Raw genomic sequence first — 24857 nt, forward strand, 5'->3', positions numbered from 1 at the left:
TGCGGGGGGTGCAGGCACCCGGCGACGAGATGGAGAAGAATGGCCAAGGAGCGCTCTGCCCCTCGGTCCGCACAAAGCGCACGCAGGAACGGCTGCAGGGCGTCCCCGCTTCCCCCGCCCACCGACTTCTCGGTCACCGCCTCCGCGACCCCGCAGCTCCCCCTCCTCTGGTCCCACGCCCTTCGCGCAAAGCTGCGCGCGACGGGAAGAAGCGGCGGAATCCCGGCGCCTGGACGGGAGCCTAGCCCGGGACTGAGAGAACCGTCCGGAACGCCGCCTGCGGGCTCTAACAGGCCCGCAAAGTTTCCAGCTCTTCCGGGTCCGGCTACCCCGCCTGCGGACCGGGATCCCCTCGTGGCCTCTCCCTCTCCCGGGCGCCCACTCCGCGCGCTCTGCCACCTGCCCTGGGGCTCGGGGAGCGCGGCCGGGCGCGCGCGCGGGCACCGCACCTGCCGCGGGTGGGCGTCCCCGGGGGGGTCTCCCGCCGCACCCACCCTCCCCTGGCCTCCGTCCCGCCACGGGGCCCGGGCCGCCGCGACTTACCCAGTCCCGGCACGAAAGTGTTGAGGAAGAGGCAGATGACGGCCACGGGGAAGGGCATGTAGGGGATGGCGGCGCGCAGGGGGCCCTTCTTCTCGCGGACTTGTACCACCACCCCGCTGGACGAGGACGCCCCCCGGGGGTCTGCCGCCGCCACCGCCGCCGCCGCCGCCGCCGTCTCGGGGTCTTTGTGCGAGGGTTCCATGGCCGGGCGCGCCCTCCGCGGGCCGGGCTGCTGTGCCGGGGCTGGCCCCGGCTCCCAGAGGCGGACGACGACCGGCTGCGGGCTCCGCGCTCCCGGCTCCGCACCCAGCTCCGGCGGCCGGCGTGCTCCGTGTGCGGCGCGGCTCGCGGAGAATGCCGCCCTCCCGCGTCCCCACGCGCCCGGCCCTCTGCCGCGCGCTCCACCGCGCTCCCACCTCCCCGGCGGAGGGGCGGGGAGGGCGGCGTGACACCCGGCAACAGCGCTCTGACGCCCCTCCCCGCCGGGCCCCTTCCCCGCCCTTCTCTCCCCACCGCACCTCCTTCCTGCCCCAAAAACTATTAAGAAATGGAAAACCAGGGCGAAAGGAAGAAAGTGGACGAGGACGCGAAAGGAGCTGGCTTTTCAAGTCCTGGGAGGGAAAGACACTCCCGGTCCTCCCCAGACAGGTGCACCGGGCACCTTGGCCCAGGAGCACCCCGAGCTGGGGGTGTGAGTTCTGGTAGCACCGTCGGGAAAGCCCCCAAGGCTGGGTCCATTAATCGGGGCCAGGTACTGCGCAGCACCCAGTAGGCCCTGGATTCGTTCTGATTTCAGTGAATTGGTTTCCAGTCACGGAGGAGGTGCAGTTCTGGGGAGGATCGATAACAGAGCTGCAAGCAGGGGACAGCTTTTCAAAGTCCAGGCCAGGTCTCCTTTAACAGGGGACACTCCCTACCACACACGCGGGAAAAGACCGTGCCCGCCGCGGGGTTAGGGGTGATGCCGCCGAGCATCCCCTGCCCAGTGCTGGGAGGGGAGGGGCGGGGGAACCTGGGTCTTCCCTGTGCCCGACATATCGGTGCCTGAGCCCGCGAGGACACAGCGCCGTCTTATGTTGATGACGCGGCAACTGGCAGAAGCAGAAGGATCTGCAGATGGCCAAGTGGGCAGCGCGAAGCTCCGTGCGCGCCGGGTTGGATTTCTCAGCGGGGTTGGATTTCTCAACAGTGCCGCCGGCACCTCCGCACCTGGGGAAAGTAAACATGGAAAGGCAGCCGCCTCCTAGGTTAGGAGGCAAAGAGCTGCATCCTTCCCCGTTATGCTTTCTCCAGGATAGCAGCAACGGACGGAAACAGCCCAGGGGCTCCAAGGAAGCCTACTGAAAGAACAGGGATGTTTTATGGGTGTTTGTTAGAACAATTTTAAAAGCAAATGGCAGGTCGGCACCGTGGCTCACTTGGCTAATCCTCCGCCAGTGGCACCGGTACCCTGGGTTCTAGTCCCAGTCAGGGTACCGGATTCTGTCCCGGTTGCCCCCCTTCCAGGCCAGCTCTCTGCTGTGGCCCGGGAGTGCAGTGGAGGATGGCCCAAGTGCTTGGGCCCTGCACCCACATGGGAGACCAGGAGGAAGCACCTGGCTCCTGGCTTCAGATCGGCACAGCGCGCCAGCTGTAGTGCCACTTGGGGGGTGAACCAACGGAAGGAAGACCTTTCTCTCTGTCTCTCACTGATGGGGACACACACACACACACACACACACGAACAAGCTGAGGCTTAGGCAACCACCTGTATGCCTGAGAAGAGCTCATTTAGCCTTTCCTGGGCTTGAGTGACTGTGTTTGTAAAATCAAAGCAAAATGATGGAAGGACTACTGTGACTCAGGTTCTGGAGAGAGAGATGAGTAGACCCCAGCCCCTTCCCTCAAGACTAACAGAAGAGCCGAGGGCTACTAGTGGCTGCAATGATGGAATTAGAGAGGCAGTTGAGCCAGCGCCGTGGCTCAACAGGCTAATCCTCCGCCTTGCGGCGCCGGCACACCACGTTCTAGTCCTGGTCGCGGCACCGGATTCTGTCCCGGTTGCTCCTCTTCCAGGCCAGCTCTCTGCTATGGCCCGGGAAGGCAGTGGAGGATGGCCCAAGTCCTTGGGCCCTGTACCCGCATGGGGAGACCAGGAGACGCACCTGGCTCCTGCCTTCGAATCAGCATGGTGCGCCGGCCACGGCAGCCATTGGAGGGTGAACCAATGGCAAAGGAAGACTTTTCTCTCTGTCTCTCTCTCTCACTGTCCACTCTGCCTGTCAAAAATAATTAAAAAGAGAGAGAGAGAGAGAAAGAGAGAGAGAGGCAGTGACAAACGTGGTGGCTGTGCTGAGCTGAAGGTGCTGTGGCAGCAACATGGGCCTAGGGGTGAAACCAACCCGTGCAGGGGGACATCCGGGGAGGTCTTGCCAAGAAAGTGCTCCTCATGAGACTTCAGCAATGGCTACAGTAAGCTACTTGCAGGAGGTTAGTTTTATCTTAAACCAACCTTTACCTAAGCACTCTCTTCCTGGCACCATTCTAAACAGGTGACACATTTTACCTGATTTAATACTTATCTTAACTCTGATTATTATTTATTATCCCAATATACAAATGGGGAAATTGAGGCACAGAAATATTAAATAAGCTGCAGGAAGTTGCGCCCCACCCCCTTGTAGTAAATAGTAGAGCTAGGATTTGAATGTAGGCAGTCTAGCTCCATAATCTATATGCATAACTTACTTTATTAGAGACCTAGAAAATAACCCATATTCTTTGAATATTCTCTTTTGCAAAATACCTGGACTATTTTACGGCCACTTAATTGCCATTGTTCCTAGAGAAAAATGATTCCAGGGAAGGAAGTGAATTTGTATTCCCCAGTTTTTGGGTGATTTGCTAAATATCTGGATGCCTTCCTGACTTTCAGGCAGAGTAACAGCATGTATTTGGACAAAGGCATGGGAGCCTAGGTAAGTAGGGAACATTCCAGAAATTGCATTATGGCTAGGGCTCATGTGTCAGGGGTAGGAGATGGGTTGGGTTGGATGGGCAAGAATCTAGTACTAAAGGACATGAGTTTGGACTTCTTTCTGGTAACCATGTGGAGTCACTAGAACATTTGTTGTTGTTTTTCTAGAGCATTTTAAGTTGGGGTGTGTGGCATGAGTGTTCCAGTTAACTACTATGCAGGTACCGCCATGTGGCAGCTTGATGTGGCCATTTTGTTTAGGACCACAAATTCTGTGGTCAGGAGCTTGAAGAGAACACAGCTGAGATAGCCCTCCCTGCTCCTGTGACCGAGCCTCAGCTGGGAAGACACAATGACTGGCTCCCAGCATGGCTGGGGCTACAGGATCCTTTTCTACATAGAGTCCCGGGTGTCCTGCTCAGACTGGGATAACTTGAAAGCTGGCTTAACCAGGAGGGCTCACCAGAGTGCCATCATGTGGCCTCTTTGAGTGATTTGGACAACATGGCAGCAGGATTCCAAAGAGAGCTCCTTGAGGCCTCACAGGATGAGCACTGCAGGCCAGTGGACACAGCATGGACTCTGCTGCCGTAGCCGGGGAAGTCAGGACTCTTGCTGGAAGCATCATAGACCTGGCCAGATTTAAGTGTAGGACACCCCACTTCTCAGTGGAGGAAAGTCGATGAATTTGGGCCCAGGCTTGAAGACCACTCTTCTGAGCTATGTTTGTTGGCGAGATTACTCAGCCAACAATGAGGAGGATGGGTTGAAGGGGATGAAATTGGGTCACATGCCCATCTGGGATCTGGGTAGGAGGAATGGGAGAGGGACAGTTCCCAAATGAAAACTGAGTATTGTTAGTAGCCAAAGGAGATGTTGAGTTGGAGGGGTCTGGCCCTAGGTCTGGCGGGAACTGACTGATGAAATGGCTAGCATATGTAATTGTCCAGACGGAAGTTGGATATTTAGTCAAACTGGGGCTCAGGAAAGCTATTTGCACTGCAGATTTGGGAGCCATCAGCTCACAAATGGTAGTTACAGCTCTGGATGCAAGTGTGGAACAAGAGGAAACATGGGAGTCACTAGAAGGTACTGTGCCAATCAGAAAGGTGGCCGGCGGGTGGAAACACCAGGTGTTAAGGAAGCACACAGTCAGACATGTCAAATGCCATGGGGGAGTAGAGCAAACCCCGAGAGGGTCACCGGAGTTGGCAATTAGGAGGTGCAGCTCTTTGGGATTCTCAAGTCTTCCCACTGTGTCCATTTGCAACAAATTTGTCCATTTCATCGAAGTTGTTGTGTTTGTTGGCATAAAATTCTTCGGTCTGTCCTCTCATTATCTCTTCTTTCTTTACATATATAAATATATAAAATATAAATATATATGTATATATTTAAGAGGAAGAGAGAGAGTTTCCATGTACTGGTTCACGCCACAAAAGCCCACAACAGCCAGGGCTACTCAAAGCTAAACCTGGGAGCCAGGAACCCAATGCAGGTATCCATCCCATGGGGATGACAGGAACCCAATCACTTTGAGCCATCAATGCTGCCTCCCAGGATCTGCATTAGCAGGAAGCTGGAGCCAAGAGTTGGAGCTGGGAATCAAACCCAGAAATTCTGACATGGGACGTGGGCATGTTGGCTGGTATCATAACAACAAGGGCAAATGCCCACCTCTTATCTTTTTAATGTCTGCCAAATCTGTAATGCTATCTCCTCTTTCATGCCTGATATTATTCATTTATGCCTTCCTCTTTTCTTGATCACTCTTGCAAGGGGCTCATCCCATGTCTGCCTGACATTGTGACTGCACTGATGTTTGTAGCAGAGCTGGAGATCTAAGCCATGTCAGCCAGGACGAGGCCTCTGAATAAAAGGTAAAGCCTCAAAAAAATAAGTCAACAAACACAACAGGAAAAAAGAGATCAAACCATCGATGACATCAGCCAAATAAGACATGTAGGCCAGGCATTGAGTCATAAAGATAAAATCTATTTCTTGGCCTTGTTCTGTCATCAGCTGAATAAAATATCTCAGCTTTGGACCTCATTTTACTTACGAAAAAAATTGCTGATGTCAGCTTCCAAACTGCAAAAGCACCAATACTCCAACCGAGATGACTGCTTTTGGGCAAAAACCAAAACGGTTGCCCCAAGAGTGGAAATCCAGACTTTATTTGGAGCTGAGTCTTTAAACAAGTTTTTAAAATTAATTGTTATTTAAAAGGCAGAGAGAGAGAGAGAGAGAGAGAGAGATCTTGCATCTTCTTTTTGACTCCCCAGATGCCTGCAACAGCCAGGGCTGAACCAGGCTGACATTTGAGAGGTGGGGCATTGGGAGGTGACTGAGCCTTGAGGGTCCTGCCCTGATGAGTGGATTCATCCAGAAGTAGGCTTAATGGGATGAATGGGTCATTCTAGAAGCGGCTCTGATGTCGGAGCAGCTCTCTGTGGCTCTCTTGCTCTGTCTCACCGTGTGCTGGGCTCTGCCATGTTAGGATGCAGCCCAGAGGCCCCTTCAGAAGCTGCCCAGATGCCAGCACCATGCTCTTAGATGTCTCGGCCTCCAGAATGGAGTGTGAGCCAAATGAGCTTTACTCTTTGTAAACTGCCCAGTCTCAGGTACTTTCTTATAGCAACAGAAAACAGACTACAACACTGCCATCTGTCTGTCCATCCATGCATGCATCCATTCAGCTGTCATCTGCGTGATTTTGATGGTCCTGCTTCTCCAGTTGAACTCTCGCTTACACAATGGGATTTCCAGAGAAGGGCTGAAACCGCTTCTGTAAGTTTTCTAATCGACGAACCTCCACCCGCTTCAGCTCTGCTTCCTTCTGTATGTGGCTCCCATCTGCACACTGGTTCTGTCCATGTGGTGAGGAAGATGGCATCTGAGCACCCAGATGGCCATCCTCCTGGCAGCCCAGCATACAGACTGCCCTCTTTCTCCCAGGGAAGTGATTCCGACTGCCCCCTCTTGGGTGGTGGGCCCACCTCTTGGATCAGTCACTGCTGTTGCGGTACTATGGTTGGGTACCAAGCCCTACCCCACCTACAATGTCCAGGATTCTGACATTGTCTCACCAGACATGAAGGAGTGGACAGAAGTGCCACCGAGGAATTAAGTGGTACCATAACCAGAAAGGGGGCCTTGGCAATGCACGATCCACTGACACAAGTCACAGTGATGGCAGTGACCACCGTCTACTACAAAGAGTTACGAGCTTCTTGGCAATTAATTGTCTAAGTCACAGGTCTTGAACTGCATGAGCCACATGCTTGGATGTCCCTCTGTGTGCTGAGCAGCTGGTTGCTTTCCCAGCTGCAACCTATTCACGTGGATGCGCTCTTAAAGACAGAGTCCTAGCATGGTTTCTCCACACATCTCCATTCTACTCAGCTGTGTGACTGTGCTCAGAGCAGGCCACCTCTCTGTGCCACCATTAGCCATCTGGCTAATAATAGTTTCCATGGCCACTCCTTCCCCTCCAGAAGACCAGGAGTGTAGGGTTGGAACACATTCTGGAACAGCATAAATAGTTCAGGTCTTGGCATCAGGTGGTTCATTTCTGTGAATGGCACTTTCCTGCCATCTTCCTAAGTGACAAGCACCCTCTCCATTCATCTTTTGAAGCCATAACAGTGTCTTGCTTGCAAAGGAACAGGATGAGAGAAAAGAAATGCTAAGGCCAACGAGGGAAGAGAAGACATGGGTCCCCCATGCTCCCACCTTCCCACTGAGAGGCGTGTTGGAGCCAGAGTGCGCAGTGGGACTCAGCATGGGTGTCTCTTCTGGTGGGAGCACCCTCTCCCACGAACCTCCATTTCTTTTTAATCAGGATAAGCAGCCTCATCAGCAGAGGACTCATCAGACCAGGCAGTCTAGATTCGGATGCCAGGTGCGTAGGGAAGCATTGGTGCTCACAGGGAATTAGAGGAGGGTGGGGGAGCAAAGCTCTCACTCCTCTGGGAAGGTGATTTGGGCACAAGAAGAGGAAGAACAAGCCGCAGGGTCATCGTTGGGTGATTCCACACCTTGCCCCGCTCAGTCTCTAAGGACCAAGGGAAGACTCCCTGCCACCCTGAACTCAGTGTAGAGGATCTGAGATGCGCGTTGGCCAGGCCAGGGAGCAGACTACTGCCTCTTTAAGAGCCCTGCAGCCGCTGGGGGCTGGAGCTTTACCTTGGCAAGTCCTACTTGTTATGCAAACAGTTTTATATTTTTCTAGAATTGCTAAGGCTGAAGCTGCAGACCAGGTTACCAAGGAAAATGTGGAATACGGCTGAGGGCGACAGCAAGAGAGCTTGCAGAAGACCCTTCGGGTCTGAAAGTGGCCAACATTGGGCAGATTTGCATTCCCTTGAGGACCAAGGACTCTGAGCTCCCTGCATTGGGGAGCCTGGGCTGAAGCAGATGGGACCCCTTCCTAGGGCCTCTTTCCCACAGGAAGAAGTGGCTTCAAGGACAAAATGGTTGTGTCCAGAGAGGACAGCAGCCTGGAGCCCGCCTGGGACAGGTTAGCAGTTATTATGTTGCTCAATATGGAGTCATTAGCTCCATGTGACTGCTTCAATATAATGCTAAGTAAATTAAAATTTAGTTCTTCAGTAACACCAGTCTCATTGAAAGTACTTACTGGGCACATGTGGCCAGCAGTTGCCACGCTGGACAGTGTGGACAGAGAATATTTCCATCATCTCAGCAAGTTTGATTTGACAGGTCTGAGCTAGAACATAGGTTAGCTGCCTATTAAAAAGATACAACAGGGGCCGGGACTTGTGGTGCAGTGGGCTAAGCTGCCACCTGAGACACCAGCATCCCATATGAGTCCTGGATGATCGTCTTCTGATCCATCTCCCTGCTAATGTGCCTGGGAAAGCAGCAGAAGGTGGCCTGAGTACTTGGGTCCCTGCACCCACATGGGAGACCAGGATGGAGTCCCAGGCTCCTGGCTACAGAGTGGCCCAGACCCAACCCTTGTCACCATTTGGGGAGTGAACCAGCAGATCAAAGATCTCTCTTTCTCTCTCTCTCTCTGCCTTTAAAATAAATAAATATATATATTTTAGAAAAGATGCAACATCAAAGTGGCTTAAACAACATATTCATTTTTCATAAAACTTTAAGGTTGTGGCTCAGTTCCCCAGAGTCTTCAGGTTCTGTTCCTATGGTGTCCACAGAGTCAGGGACCCAGGCTCCTTTGGGGTCGCATCTGATGCTCCTGTGGTGTTTTCCTGTCTGTGTGGTCCAAGATGGCACACAAGCCAGTGGCAAGGGCGAGGAGAGGGTATATCCCAGAGGCCTCACCAGCACTCCACAGATCTTTACCCCTCATGCCCAGCGGCCAGAATTTGTCACATGGCCTCATCTAGCCACACAGAGGGCTGGGAAATTCTGATCTGGTCAGAAGCAAAGTGCAGCACTATGGGACAGGGAAGAACAGGTGCCGGGGCGTGGCGGTCTCGCTCAGTCTCGGCCACGTTCCCTGCTCACCTTCCATTCTGTTCGCCAGCCTTCTGCTTTCCTACTCCCTCCCTCTCCTGTTTATCCACTGCCCACTGTCCTCCCCTGTGAGGTATGGCGCCCCACAGCCGACCTGGACACACGCAGTCTCGTGGAAGTCCTGAGAGGATGAGGACGCCTTGTGACAGATGAGGACGCTAAGCCCTGCTTAGTTCCCAACAACTGCTGGAAGGTTGGTCCCATCGCCACTCCCTTCCTCCTGCCCCCTCCCCTGCTTGCCCGAGGTCTCTCTCTCACGGCCTCCTAGCTCCACTCGCTTCCTCCCAGCTTCTTCCTTTCCTCTTCTGCTGTATCTCCCATTGCAACAGGCGGGCCTCACTCAGCCCCTCAGAAACCCCTTATTCAATCCATCAAGTCAGCTCTCCTGATTAAACCTGCTGGGAACTAGGTTTGAGTTCTCCTGTAATTACAGCTGAAGACCTGAACAATAAATCAAGTGAACTGGCAGAAAAACATGGGATTACTTTGAAACAGCCTGCCTTTCCTCTCCTGTGGGCCTGCGGGCCAGTCCCTGGCCACAGTGACCCCTGCTGTCCTTGACCCCCAAGGCCGAGAGTGTGGGCACTGGGACAGATGTCTGGAGGTGGCAGTCCTGATAGTCTGGGGGAGGGGCCCCCCAGGGGCAGGAACCCTCCAGGGCTCCTGTCTTCTCACTCCTGGAAGACTCTCCTATCCGGGGCTTGGGTAAAGTCCTCCCTCCTTCAGCGTTGTGGGTTTCTCTGCCTCCACTTGGGAACAGCAGCCAGGGTGGGCAAGGCTTTCTGAGAGCTCTCAGTCCCCTAAGCAGTCTGGGCAATGTCTTTGATTTGGGCCATCTCTGACACATGCAGGAGGGGCCTGTGGGCCACAAAGGGCAAGACAGGGGACCAGGCCGGCGCGGTGGCTCAACAGGCTAATCCTCCGCCTTGCGGCGCTGGCACCCCGGGTTCTAGTCCTGGTCGGGGCGCTGGATTCTGTCCCGGTTGCCCCTCTTCCAGGCCAGCTCTCTGCTGTGGCCCGGGAGTGCAGTGGAGGATGGCCCAAGTGCTTGGGCCCTGTACCCGCATGGGAGACCAGGAGAAGCACCTGGCTCCTGCCTTTGGATCAGCGTGGTGTGTCGGCTGCAGCGCGCTGCAGCAGCCATTGGAGGGTGAACCAATGGCAAAGGAAGACCTTTCTCTCTCTCTCTCTCACTGTCCACTCTGCCTGTTTAAAAAAAAAAAAAAGACAGGGGACCGGAAATGGTAGAGGCAGAGGGGAAATCAGGCTCCCTCCCCTTCTCCTCCAGAGCTCTAGCTGGAGTGGGATCACCGGCACTTGGCAGAGGCAGCGACACTGGCTGTGCCACCCTGCCCTCCATTCAGAATTCCTACCAAGCTTGGACTTGGCAGCCTTCTCCCCCCACCTCAGCCTCTCTTCCCTGCGTGTCACACCCACACCTGGGGCTCAGCAGAGGCTGGCACATCCTGGGTGTTGGATCAATGTGAATTGGATGTGCCTACTCATTCAGGCACCCATCAATTTCTGTCTCCACGTGCTGTTTTTATTATTCAGCCGTCCCAGACAGCCCCCCATTCACTGATGTCTTTTCGGAAGCAGTGTGAGTCCCAGAACTGAAGAGTCACACCAGAAGATGGTAGAAGTCCGGAGCAATTCAAGGCAGAGAAGCAAGGAGACACATGGTTTGTGGGAGAGGAGGAGAGCGACAGAAAGAGAGCTCACTTTTGACCTTGAACTTCATCTTCATCCAGCCACCAGGGTGGATCATGCGTCTTATCCTCACTACACCAGCATTTAACCAAGAAAGTTGTGTGCCAGCAAAAAGCAACAACAGCCTAATCAGCCAAGAAGGCATGGACTGGCAGTCCTGGTGAGTCCCCAGTCACCGCAGAGGGGTCATAGTACAGACTGGGTGTCTTCTTAGTGGTCTCGTGCCGTGCCAAGTCTGCCCATCGCACTCCTCCTGGCCCTCCAAGCAGGAAGCCCAGCCTGACACTGGCTCCGCAGCCCCTTCTCCCTCCCCAGCAAGGCAGCACTTTGGACTCAGGCTGCTTTTGCACCAGTTGCATGGTCTCGTGTTTCCTGCGATGACACACAGGGACAGGAAGCTCTGGATTGCTGGCAGGCACCACAGCCTGGTCTCTCTCGGCATTTGGTTCCTGAGCGTAGGTTGAATTGTTTCTGTCTTAACTACCCGGCACTTCTGTCAGTACCTCCACGGCTTCGGGTGGGGGATGTTGGGGAGAGGGGGCTGGGTCACGTGCTTTACATTCACCCTCCTGCCTGCCAAGCTGCAAAGGGTCCTCAGAAGGCTCCCGAGCCTGTGTCCAGGGCTCCTCCTCCTGCCCACCCCCTCCTCACACTCCCTGAGGCCACTCGGGGGCTACCTCAGAAAGCCCAGCCATGATTGTGTCCCCAGGGAGCTGTGCAAGGTGCATGCACACCCAGTTGTGAGCACATGAGCTTGGAGTCAGACATTCCTGGGACCAGGCAATCCCGCCCCAGCCACTCACCGACTCTGTGACTTTGAGCAAGAGGCCAGACTCTGAGACTCAGTTTCCTCATTTCTAAAATGGGGGCAATACTAATAACACCCTGAAGAGAAGACTGCATGGAGAACTTAGCACAAGGCCTAGCACATAGTAAGTGCTCAATAGACAGGACCTGGGCCAATCATCACCATTACTCACACCTTACAAAGGAGAGGGGTGATTTCATCGGTACCAGGTGCCTGCAAAACTCAAACACAGGCAAAGTGGGGGATGCTCTCATCACTCATCTAGTGTGGTGGGAGGAGGGAGGCAGGAGCCCAGGACCCTCTATCACCCTATATGCAAGCAAAGTAGGTGGTCATCTATGCAGGATTGGCAGTGCTCTTCCTAGCACCCAAATAAACTGCTCGTATGACTGACAAGTAAGTCAGGGCCATTGTGAACGTCCACTGTGGTCACTCAGGGCTCAGGCAGACAGCCATGAAGAACAGTGCCTTCGGGGCAACTGACTTCTCCAGTCAATCTTTCCTGCTTTGTCTGACAGCTGGAGGAACTGTGTTGGAGCAAAATGGAAAACAGAGAGTCTTAGGCTACCGGTTCCCACCTGCCATTCACTTCCTGTGTACCCTTGCTCCTTGAGCCTGGGCGGGGCCTATGACTTCCTTCCCACTGAGAGAGGATGGCAAAAGCAAAGGGGGTTTGGTTAGCTGATGTCATTGAGGCCCAAGGCCATTTGGTTGAAAGCAGGAACCCTGACAACACACTGAGTGAGGCTGGAAGTGAGTCCTTCCCCAGCCAGGGCCCCCAAGGGGAATGCAGGCCAGCTCACAGCTGGGTGCCCCAGTAGGCCGTGCTCCCACTCCTGAGCCCCCAGACCTGTGACAGAACACTGGGCCTCATTTCACGTGGCTGAACTCATAGAAATCTGCTACACAGCAGGAAAGACTGATATGAGGAGGCCCAGCGTGCGGGACAGAATGGGGGTGCTGCAGATGGGCCCCCACCCCAGTGGCATGCACAGCGTGTCTCCCACTAGGAGCCCATGGCTTGGGCCAGCACGTTCCACCCGACCACCTTGCTGACCCTGCTCTGCTTTCTTTTAATTCTTACACTTTCTTTTTGCTTTTTCCATCAAGGTTTTCTTTATTTTCATTGTATTTGAAAGGCAGAGAGACAACGAGAGAGATAAAGGAAGATCTTCCATCTGCTGGTTTACTCAAATGCGCTAAACATCCACGGCTGGGCCAGGTCAAAGCTGGGAACCCAGAACTTAACCCAGGTCTCCCACGTGGGTGGCAGGAACACAGTACTTGAGCCATCACTGCTGCCTCCCAGGGTGGGCGTTAGCAGGAAGCTGGATCAGAGGCAGAGGAGCCCTGTGCTGCAACATGGGCTGAAGGCATCCAAGCAGCGTCTTAACGGCTGTGCCGAACGCCTCTAGCCTCCCCCTCCCACTGCAGCCTTGGCTTGGGGTGGAAGAGAGTCCTGTGTGCTGGGCCCCTGAAGCTGAGGTTGCGAGCAGGGGATGGCCAAGTGCCTGGGATGAGAGGACCGCAGCTGCAGGCTCACCCAGAGAGGGGGCTGCTGCGAGCCATGGGGGAAGCTACAGTCAGATCTGGCAAGGGCCAACACCCTTGCTCTCTCTCTCCCTCTCTCAGTGCTCCAGAAGTGGCCAGTCTAGCATGCTTGGCCCTGGCCCTGACACCTGCAGGCCTCTTACCTCCTGTGGGTAGAGCTGGGGCCCGTCCTGGGTAAGGAGAGCTACGCACCCTGAGACTGGACCCTCAGACCAGAGGGAGCGGACCTCTGCTTTGGTGCTGAGCTGCCTCTGGACTCCATTCCCAACCTTGGCGGCCCTCATGCCAAAGCCTGTGGGGCTGCTTCCTTGGCATGTGCGCACACACACACACACATATGTCTTCTCATGGCAGAGGCACCTGGGCCTACTCCGTCTTTCTCATGATGGCTCTCCCGAGTGGTTTTTAACCTGTTAATGTGTAGCCCTGTAGCCCTTCAAGCACAAATCACACAGGAAAACTCAGCTGCAAGGACTTTAAAGCCAGTGTGGGAGAGGAGGCGGGGCCTCTCCAGCCCGGACTCACTTCTTCCCCACCTCAGCCTGCCCTTCTCCATCTCCCACGCAGCCGCTGAGGGCTGCGTGGAGCCCACGTGCTCCATGGAGGCTTGTGGGACCCAGCGGTCCAGCCTCCAGTCAGGCTGCTTCCTCTCACTCTCCCCCAAGCCCGGCCGGGACCAGAAGTGTCATCGCCTGGTCCCAAACACAGCTGTCAATCAAGGGGCAAATGTTTCCAGCCAATAGCCGCAGTGGCAGCCCTGAGCGGGATGTTTCCAGCGGAAGACGCCATGGCCAGCATCCGCCTCCCGGCCATCTCCGTGAGCGGAATGCTCTTGGCTGCCAAGGAGAGCTTTAAATAGCCTTGGAGTTGAAAGGAAACTTATTCATTATTTAGTCCAGGCAAGAATCCTTCCTTACACATTCCCACCGAGAGGGGAATACTTCCCAAGAGGGAGAACTCACTATTCCACACTTGGAGTGCGGCCAGCTGCTGGCCAGGACACTCCCCCCGGGTCCACCCTGCTCGGAGACCCACTGTGCAGACTGCCACATTGTGGCCTGCGTAGTGCTCTCTTTCGTGGACTTTTGGATTGTCCCCGTGACCCGCTTTGGCTAGCAGGCTATTAGCAAGCTTGAAGTCTGATAAGCACGTGCCAGTTGGGCGCCTGCTGCCATGCCGACGAAGCTCAGGTTAGGCCACTGAAGCTGCAAGGCCACCAGGAGAGAGGCCCTGGAGGTCTGGATGTTGCCGTCACAGGCGGGCTCCCAGCAAGGGACCAGAGCAGAGGAACCGCACCATGAAACCCAGCCAAGCCACGGAATCATGAGAAATAACAAACTGTTATTTTAAGCCACTACGGTTTGGAATGGGTTGATATACAGTGACAGATAACTGGAAACCACGCAAAGGGTGTTCCTGGGAGCAAGTTTACCGGATCACATAGCTGAGATTCTTTGTCCCGGGTCGGCCCTTAGCAGACGACATAGACCAGGTGGCTTGGCCAAGGGACGGGGGACATTAGGAACCCTGCCACGTGGAATTACATGAGAAGGCGCCGGTCAGAGATGGGCACGAGGCGGGAGCCCTGGCTGGCTGACAAATGATGCAGAACAACCTGGTTTTCTGCATAAGCATGGAATCGTGCTACAGTTAATTCCTGGCCACTGAAGTGACTTTGCATCGTCCTACCCTACAAACCGCCGCCAGCCGTGCCCCAAAGCTGTGAATCCTGTGTCAGCCGCACAGGTTCATGGTAATGGCTTGCAAGGGAGGGAAAGAGCAGCAGGATCTACTCGGGGCCATGACAGCCTGCTCAACAGGGAGGATCAGAGGGAAATGCTGGAGGCCCAGGCTGCCCCGCCTCCTCCACGCACTCTCTCCCCCAGCGTTAGTGCAGCTCCCTGTCAGAGGGGAGAGACTGACAGGCGAGGCAGCACGCTGGTGTGACAACAAGGAGGCCCAAGGGGTTACCTCCCGGAAAGAGGCTGTGACTAAGGCCAGAGCCGAAGGGCCACAGGACAAGCTGCACAGAAGGCATGGATTGCAGACTGCTCGCTCCTGCCCAGTCCCCGTGCAGCCCTTCTTCCTTCCAGCTAGAGTATCGCTGCTTCTGGTAGGTCAAGCTTTTCACTAGACCACCTTTCCCAGACGCCCTCATAGCTAGTGATGAACAGTGAGAGGGATGCACAAATAGGAAGGGATTCTGTCTCAACCAGGAGACACTGTCTACCTCCTCCCCCTTCATGCCTGGAATCAGTACTTGATGGCTGGAGTGCCAGCAGCCATTTGGCACCATAAAGCAGACTTGAAGATGGAAGCCAACTATGAAAAGGGTGGAAGAGGAGCGGCTACACCTGGCCTGGAAAGCCCACGTCTGGATTCCATCACAGGTGCAGGAAGTAAGTGTCCTATTTAAACTTCTTTGTCTTGTTGCCATTGTAACACGCAGCTGCATAGTACAGTCCAGACTGTGATGCCTGCCTGTGCCAAGGCCCGCAGGGGAGGGAGCACAGCCCTTCCTTTGCAGGTGGTTCCATGCAGATGGAGCTCAAAGTGCGAGCTGGAAGAGGGGTGGGGAGACTGACAAGGGGCGGAGGTGAACCTGGAGCTCTGAGAATGGTAGTGCCCAGAGGGAACTCATAACTGCTGGCATTTCTGGAGCTGCCGAAGAGCAGGTTCTCCCCTTGCCACCTCCCACCTCTGGAGAGGGGACAGCCTTCTGCTCCCCAGGGACTCGGGACTCAGGAACAGAGGGTCCTGAGTCGAAGGCTGTGTCTCACGAGTAGGGGGGCTGGCCGCAGACCCCGGTCCTCAGCCGTGAGACCTGCCACACAACCTCTCTCCAACCCCAGGACATCTGCGCCGTAGCCCAGGATGCTGTCAGATACAGCCTCCCCTTCCCTAGGCTGTGCAAGGACAGAGAGCAGAAGCCAGGAGGCATCTCCCAGCTTCCAGCGAGGGGTCACCTGTTCCCCAGGCTTCCCCGGGCCCATGGACACCTGCCTGGAGCAGCCCCGCACCTGAGGAGCCCACGTCCACGGCCTTCTGCACCCACCAGCCATGGGTCTGGCCAGTGCCCAGACTCCACAGGGGACTCTGTCTTGTTCTCAGCCCTCCTCCTCAGCACCTCCCAGCGCAGCCCTGTCCCTGCCCCTAGCCCAGAGGGACTCCGCTCAGACCCGTGGATGGCCCTGAAACACAGACGAGATTTACTTCCCACCCCCCCACCCCTGCCCCTTCTCTCTGCTATGGGGGAAAGGAGGGTGTGAGCAATTCTTGTAAACGCAGGCCCTCCCTCACCATCACTGGCAGAAGAGGCCCCCCAAAATGAGACAGCTGGAGAAAACTGTCACCCCCAGATAATGAGGAAGCACCCAAAGACAGCTAGGGTCAAGTTCAAAGGACACAGGTGCATGTGGTGCAGTGGTGAAGACACCGCTTGGGGACTGCTTTGAGTCCCGGCGACTTCACTTCTGACCTGACTTCTGGCAACGTGCACTCTGGGAGGCAGCTCAAGGACTGGGGTCACTGCCGCCCATGTGGGAGACCCGGATGGAGTTCTGGCTCCTGCATTCCAGCTGCTGGCGTTGAGAGAGCGAACCAGGGGATGGAAGTTCTCTGACTCTCTGCCTGACAAATAAAATGAAAAAGGAGGAAGAGAGGAAGTGAGGAAGTCGGGGAGGGAGATCGGATGAATGAGCAAATGAGACAGGGTGAAGAAACGCCCCAGGCCAGTGTGCCCATGTGAATATCATTGAGGCTAGATTGACATAGACCAAATACATTTCAGTCCATGTGTCTGTAACCAGACTTTAAAAGACAAAAACCTATTTGCTATCAGTGGAGGATGTTAATGAGCTAATTCATTATTTTGACAACTAACGTGTATAAGAAAAAAGTTGAGCGAGAGATAAAGGCAGAAAGTAGCCTGTCCGAAGTAAATATTCTCAGATCCCAAGACATTAAGGGGGGAGGGGTCAGCCGGTGCGGACTCAGGCGTGGGACCAGGAAAGGCAGCGCTTTTTGGCAATGCACTGGGGAAGGAGTCCTTGGGGGTCAGCGGGGGGGAGGGCAGCCTGGGGTTTGGTCTCCAGAGAAACCGTCTTGTAGCCAGCAGAAAAGAACAGGATGTGTTTGGAAGGGAACAGCAGCAAGAACACCAGACAGCATCTGGAGCTGTCCCAAAGCCGGCAAACTCTTGGACACAGTGTAAACACGAGGAGGACAGGGACCCAGCTTTAGGAGTAGGGAGGCTGAGCAAAGCCCTGGAGTGTGGCAGGGAGTGCACTTCAGACCCCCTCAAGGGGGTGGATGTGGGAAGGTCATGCATTGTCACCAAACTCCAGGGCTTCAAGGAGGAAAAGCTGGGGCCAGACTGCTGAGGGCAGGGCCAGGAGGCCAGGAGATTCTCTGCTTAGGCTTTTGGTTTTTTCTTGTTTAAATGAGCATAGTGCATCCCAAATCTGGAGATTGGAAACCCAAGATGCTCCCAAATCCAAAACTTTTTGGTGTGCCATGATGCCATAAGTGGAAAAGCCCACACCTGACCTCATGTGAGGGGGTGCTGTCAAAATACAGGGGGAGGGGCAGGTGTTAGCCTAGCAGTTAGGGCACCCTTGTCCTGTGGCCAGGCCCTCGTTCTGATAGCTGGCTCTGGCTCCTGACTCCAGCTAATGCAGACCCTGGGGGGCAGGTGATGGCTCACGTAATTGGGTCCCTGCCACCCACATGGGAGCCCTGGATTGGGTTCCTAGCTCCTGGCTTCAGGTGGCCTGAGATCACAGGCTTTGGGGGAGTGAACTAGCGGGTAGGAATCTCTGCATGCATCTCTCTCTTTCTCGCTGCCTCTCAACTATAAAAAATGCATATGCATTACAATATGTATAATACTACCTGCAACTTCCAGGTATAAAGTATGTATGAAACTTAGATGAATTTCATGTGTAGACTTGGATTGCCAAGAGATCTCATCATGTATCTACAAATATTCCAAAATCCAAGAGACTTCAGGTCCCAAGCATTTGTGAGGACAAAATCCTGTAGTGTAGGCCGGCGCCGCAGCTCACTAGGCTAATCCTCCGCCTAGCGGCGCCGGCACAGCAAGTTCTAGTCCCGGTTGGGGCACCGATCCTGTCCCAGTTGCCCCTCTTCCAGGCCAGCTCTCTGCTGTGGCCAGGGAGTGCAGTGGAGGATGGCCCAAGTACTTGGGCCCTGTACCCCATGGGAGACCAGGATAAGCACCTGGCTCCTGCCATCGGTGCGCCGGCCACAGCGTACCTACCATGGCGGCCATTGGAGGGTGAACCAACGGCAAAGGAAGACCTTTCTCTCTGTCTCTCTCTCACTGTCCACTCTGCCTGTCAAAAATAAAAAATAAAAAATAATAATAAAAAAAATTAAAAAAATCCTGTAGTGTAGAACAACAATTCCAGGGTCAGTCCACCTTGGTTAGGATTCTATCTTGGCCAATGAGTACCTGCATGACATTGGAAAAATTATTTAATTTCTGTGTGCCTCAGTTTCCCCAGCTCTAGAGAGGGGTAGAACAGTGGAAAAGGTTAAATGTTCTAGAATATCTTTAGGACTTCCTAACAGTGACCATGACCTTTCCTGGTTCAGATGAGGAAACAGACCCAGAAGAGCAAGTTCTTGGCCACAAATCCCAGTTGTATCCCAGAGAGGTGAGACAGAGATGAGAAATCTGCAAAAAACTATCTGGACACAGCTTCTTGAGCCCCCGTCTCAGAGGCTGAAAGACCCCTGCTCCACCCAGCTCAGGAGACGTGGAAGGTAGTGTTTGGGGTAAACTGAGGAGTCTGGGTTGTATGGGTCCAGCCTGGGCCTTCGGGGCTAGGGTGCCCCCCTTTCCTAAGTTCTCAACTCTGCAGAGAGGTTCGTGGCCTGGGCTGCTGTTCCATGTGGGGGTAGACAGAAGAGACTTGCAAAACCCTGTCCACCTGCTCTGTGGACAGGGAGGAGGAAGACCACCCTCCTTCCACACACAGGAGGAACATGGACCTGGTCTCGAGTGTGGCAGCTGCCCCCACACCAGGCCTTGGCCACAGTCACCATGGAAACCTCACCGTGAAGCACTGAATGGCTTCAGGTTTGGCGGTACACCTCCCGGCAGATGATCCAGAATGGACAGGGCAGTCTCTGGCCTTCTCTTCAGCTAAGCTGCATGAAGATCCCAGGAGGCCACTGCTGTCCCCCGGCTCACAAGAACAAGCGTGCGGGTCACCTCCCCAGGCCAGCTTTGGTCACTAGGAACTGTTTCTATTCACTCAACTGCTATTGCTCTGCAGTAGGGGGCTGTAGGTGCTGGGTCAGGAACCAATATGTAAAGAAATCATTACCGTAGTTTCTCCTCTGTGGCTTCAGTTACCTGCGGTCAACCACAGGGTGAAATATTAGCCAGAAAATTCCAGAAATCAACAGTTGATGAGTGGTAAATGGTGCCCCTCTGAGTGGTAGGATGAAACCTGGCAGCATCTGCCCCACCCGGTCTGGGAGGTGAGTTGTCCCTTTGTCCACTGTGTCCACGCTGTATACACTGCCCTCCCGTTACTGAGAAGCAGTCTCCATTGCCACATGGATGTGCGCTGTGCCACAGGACTTGTGTGCAAGTGACCCTCTTTCACTTCAGAAGCACCCCAAAGCGCAAACTCACATCAGGGTATTTTGTTATAACGGCTCTATTTTAGTGCTGTTTCTGTTCTCTTATTTGCCTGACGTATAAGCTAAACTTCATCATTGGTACATAGAATCAGAAAAATCATAATGTGCTCAGGCACCCACTGCGGGGTCTTAGGATGTATCTCCTGCAGACAGGGGAGGATGGCTCCTGTCACACATACCCACGTGGGGCACCAGCCCAGTGCCATCTGCCCAATAAAGCAAGTGATAGAGAGGGCCGCAGAGGGGCCGGGGGCTGCGAGGAAGCGCAGACAATTTGGGTGGTTACTGAGGAGGCTGGCGGGCCCAGGTCAAATGGCTGCTGCATTGCCTGGAGGCTGGACCACAGGCCCACCCGCAGGCCCACTGCAGGCCATGTGCAGGGAACAGCTAAGCACACACACGGTGCAAGCTGTGGTGGGAGAGCGAAGTGCGAGAAGTAGAGTTGGAAGAGGAGCAGCTCTGGAGTGCAGGCAGGGTCCAGGGGATGCCCTGGGAATGGGCGGCTGACTGGAAGAGGGGGCAGGAGTCCCAGCAATCCCAGAAATACAGAGTTGCCTGTGGCAGGACAGCTGGGAGAGAGACGCTGCTGTCCTCTGCAGTGGAGGGTTAGGCAGGCATGGAACAGAACAAAGGGAAGCCCCGCCTCAGTGTCCTGGGAGGGGCCGGGCTCCAGGGAGATGCTGATTAGTGGGTCCCTGCTCTGTAACCAGGTTCCCCAATGCTGAAGCACCGGTAACAGGCTCGGGTCTTGGAACTCCTACGTAGTTGTCCGAGATTGGGCTTGTAATGTCGCCCTCCTTCCTCTCGGGACTGTCCCTGGCTCACCTCTCCAGATGGCATGGGAGAGTCCGACACTGCAAGCTCAGGACCCTCGTCAGCTCAGGGATAAATTTGGATGTTGAGCCATGATTGAACACTGGGTCTAGTTTGTATTCCATGGGTGTTAGTGCATTCAGTACAAGGATGAGAGCTCGGTGCAAACAGTAAGGAAGGCAGGACACGCAGAGGTGAGCTGAGAGACTCTGTCCTCTGCTCTTCTGCCTGGATGTACCAAGCCAGGTGCCCTTGGCCTTGCAGGCTCCTGAGATGTTCAGCAGGTGTCTCTTCAAGCCATTTCCTGCTGCAATGAATGGTGAGCAAGAGGGGACTTCAGGGAGACTTCAAGAGCTCCCTGGTGCAGTCCCCCACTGCAGGACTGCTGCTGAGAGAATGGCCTCCCTCGATGGCTCACCCCTCTGCAGGCAGTGGCACCCCTGGGAGGGTGAAAGTGAAGTCCTTTGCCTTCTTATCTCCAGGAAAGCGAGACTTGTGCGGTCAGCTTCAGCCACGGCACCTGAAGACCTGGGTTTGAATTCCAGCCCTACCACTTTCTGCTGTGTGACCTCGGGCAACTCACTCAGTCTCTCTGAGCCTCTGTATCCTTTTCAGTAACTCAGGCAACTGGGGGTTGTGCTTTAGGGCCAAGCGCCAGAGTCACCCTTATGGAGTCTGAGTGTGTCAGTTTTACCACTTACTGCACAGGGGCCACGTCCTGCCCAGTTACAAGGTGTGGCCCTGCAGGCATGCATCCCCCTCATCACTCAGCTAAGGAACACAGGAGAAGCATCTGCCCCTCCCCCAGCCTGTCCTGGAGCAGCTGGTCACCAGGCACCTGGAAAGAGACGCTGCCTCCGCCACAGAACTGCCCCCACTGTGGGCCAGCCTCCCTGGGATCACACCAGATTCTCCTGACTGCCCCTCCGAATTCTAGCCCTCCCTCCTTTGGTACCCTGGAGCCCCGTGCTCCCATGTGGGACAGGCGTCCCCCCACCCCACCCCCCGGCTCCAGGCTCTGCACCACTCAGGAGCGCGGCCTCCACGACAGCGCCTTCCATGAGTGATTCTCTGTAACGTAGCCGCTGCGGCTTGGTATGTATTTTCCTGAGCGGCAACCATGTTTAAGTGCTTTACTGAGGCATAATTTACATAGCAGCTGATGGCTTTTCATAAATCTACAGACTTGTGCAACCATCACTGGAATCCAATTTTAGAAATTTCTATCCCCCCAAAAATATCCCTCATACCCATTTGCAGTCCCTCCCCACTCCAAGTGCCAGCCCCAGGCAATTTACAATCATTTTCACTATTAAAAAAAAAAAAAAAGTCAGACTTCCTCCCCAACGTTTTACTCTTGGAAATGAAGTTGCAATGAACAGTCCTGGGGGAGAATGACAGCAGCCTCCTGTGCTCATTCCCAAGCCTCCATGAAGATCCAGGGAAGGACCTGGTCCTGACCTGAACCCCACATTTCACTGGGGACCAGGTCAAGGATGAGCACTGCCCTGAGCCCACATAGCTTCCAGCAGAGCAGCGAACCGAGCCCAGCGTTCCCCACCCCCAGCAACAGTCACTTCCAGGACTCTGCACCTCCGTGCACTGCTAACCCAGGTAACTGGTCGTAATTCATTGCACCTGATTTTCCTGGCCTCTCCCTCCTTCTCCCACCCCTTCTTCCTCTTCCTTCTGCCCAGTGCACGTGTAAACTAGTAATGAGTCGCTCAGAAATCAACATCCAAGGAAGAGGTGGAGGAGACCGGGCAGTGAGAACATGGTGGCGCCCTCGCAGCTTGTGTCTCCCGGTGTGTGGGAGCTCAGTAGTCAAGGGTTCACTCCCTTCTCTTCTCCAGGTCCAGTCTGCCCTTTCCTCAAATGTATCGTCCAGTGCTGTGAAGCCCCGTGTCTCATTGTGGGCAGGAGGCTTGGGAGCCAGAAAGAAGAGGGGTCAGGTGGGTATGGGGGGTCTCCCCACCGCCGCTCCCTAGCTGGGCGACCTTGGGCATACAGAGTGATACACAGTCTGTTCTGGCTGCTGGCCTTTCTCCTTCGTGTTGCACCATCTCGATGACACAATGAACGTAGACTGTGGATACTAACGAGGTTCCTGGAGGCTCTGCCAGGAAGGCGCTTCCTCAGTCCACTGCAGAAGCAAAGGAAACAAGAGCCATGCTCAAACATTTGGGTGCTCTCTCTCCAGGGACACTGGGTCTCAAGCAAGTGACCATATGGGCAGAAGCAACAGAGTTAATTAATGCAAGCAGTCAGGCTTGGCCCAGACTGTTGTTGCCATGTTTTCCCTTCCATCTGTGAGTCTGAGGAGTCAGCCAGGGAGGTCACTCTTGGTATTGCCTGCAGGTAGATTTCATCCCATTGTTACCACTTGGCAGGGTGCTTTGGGATGTCACAGACATAAAGGAGCCAAACTGACCTCCATTGAAGGTGAATTTGATACAGTTTTGTCTACATCCAGCTAACATTTCTTCTTTTTGTTCCTTGCGCTGAAACTCCAGTGCACAGGGCTGTGCTGATTGTCGCTGGTCTGTGACACACTCTCAGTATGGGTCCATCGTAGCTGGTTTTCATTTAGTTCTTTTAAACAGTACGGTAAGGTCGGGTTTTAATCGCCAATTGCAGGGGTAAAAGAAATTCCTGTCGAGGTTATATTGTGTCTTAAGATGCTGAACGGCTCTGCGTGTGTTTATTGGACGTTCATTGTTCCTCTTCTGTGAAATGTCCACTCATGTCTTTAGCTCACTTTCCCTTAGAGCTATAGTATTTTTCTTGCAGGCTTATGCAAGTTCTTTATATAGTTTTTTTTTAATGTATTTATTTATTTGAAGGTCAGAGTTACACAGAGAGAGGAGAGACAGAGAGGTCTTCCATCTGCTGGTTCACTCCCCAATTGATCGCAACAGCTGGAGCTGTGCTGATCCAGACCCAGGAGCCAGGAGCCAGGTCTCCCACTTGGGTACAGGGGCCCAAGGACTTGGGTCATCTTCTACTGCTTTCCCAGGCCATAAGCAGAGAGCTGGATCAGAGGTGGAGCAGCCAGGTCTCAAACTGGTGCCCACATGGGATGCTGGCACTGTAGGCTGTAGCTTTACCTGCTATGCCACAGCACCGGCCCCTCTTTATATAATTTTAATACTAATCCATTGTTAGCTTTGAGTGCTGTGCCTCTGTTCTCAGTTTGTAATTAGTGTTTACCCCTTTTGCTTTCTTTATGGTCTCTTTTTGAAGAGCAAATGTCCCTAAAACCATTATGGTCAGATGTATCAGTCTTTTTTATTTTTTGTTCATGTTTGTGTCTTGTTTAAGCAAACTTCTGCTACTCCAAGTCTTAAACACATGTGCCTGTATGTGTCTGTATTTCCTGGCAATAGCTCTAAGCATTTGTTGCTGATCCCACATTCCCTGATTCCTCTGGAACCGTGTGGTGTCAGGGGTAGGCCCATTTCATCTTTTCTCACTCAGATAGCTTTTTTCTACAGTTACGTTTAGCGAGCAATCCTTTTCTCTATGACCTGTGACTTCTGCCACTTAGCAGCTGTCTTAGCTGCCTTGGCACTTGAGGGGCTCCTTTAGGTTCCACTGGTGAACTTGCTATCCTGACCCCAATACCACATTGCTTTGCTATCAGTTCCTATGAAGGCCTGCTCTTCTGCTACCTCGGCCTTTTTACATATAACATTTTTTAATGGTTTCATCAAGTTATAGGATAAATATTGTTAGGATTTTTAACAGAGATTGCACTGAATCTGTGGATCAGTTTGGGGAGCGTTAATGTCTTCATGATATAACCTTTCTAACCATGAGTTTGGTATGTGTACTTAATTGGGTCTTTAACATCTCTAACATAATTTAATAGTGGTCTCTATAGAGATTTTGTGCATGTTTTGGTAGATGATTGATATTTTCTGGTATTCTTATTAGACACTTAATATTCTATGATACCATCTTCTAATTGTTTGCTACTGGTATATGGAAGGACCCAACTGACTTGTGTATTAGTCTTATGTCTAGAAACTGGCATACCTACATGGGTATCCATTCTTTTGGGCTTCCTGTGTAGCAGTTATATCACCTATTAATAATACATTTTTATTACTACCTTTTTAAAGATTTATTTATTTATTTGAAAATCAGAGGTACACAGAGAGAGAAGGAGAGGCAGAGAGAGAGAGGTCTTCCATCCACTGGTTCACTCCCCAGTTGGCCGCAATGGCCAGAACTACACTGATCCGAAGTCAGGAGCCAGGATCCTGCTCTGGTTCTCCCACACAGGTG

General features: G+C 53.8%; 1 protein-coding gene across 3 annotated transcripts in view; it reads right to left on the reverse strand.

Annotated features, from left to right (window-relative positions):
* Positions 1–24857, reverse strand: part of STUM (stum, mechanosensory transduction mediator homolog) — a 175357-nt gene that overhangs the window by 50541 nt on the left and 99959 nt on the right. For 2 of the 3 annotated variants that reach the window (XM_062211342.1, XM_062211343.1), the window contains exon 1: positions 544–745. The exons of the other annotated variant lie outside the window; for it this stretch is intronic. In XM_062211342.1, the coding sequence (XP_062067326.1) occupies positions 544–745 (202 nt within the window). Of the gene's footprint in view, positions 1–543; positions 746–24857 lie in introns of those variants that run through there. 3 annotated transcript variants of the gene reach the window in all.

Source organism: Lepus europaeus, chromosome 14 (genome assembly GCF_033115175.1).
Source record: "Lepus europaeus isolate LE1 chromosome 14, mLepTim1.pri, whole genome shotgun sequence".
NCBI classification, from domain to species: domain Eukaryota; kingdom Metazoa; phylum Chordata; class Mammalia; order Lagomorpha; family Leporidae; genus Lepus; species Lepus europaeus.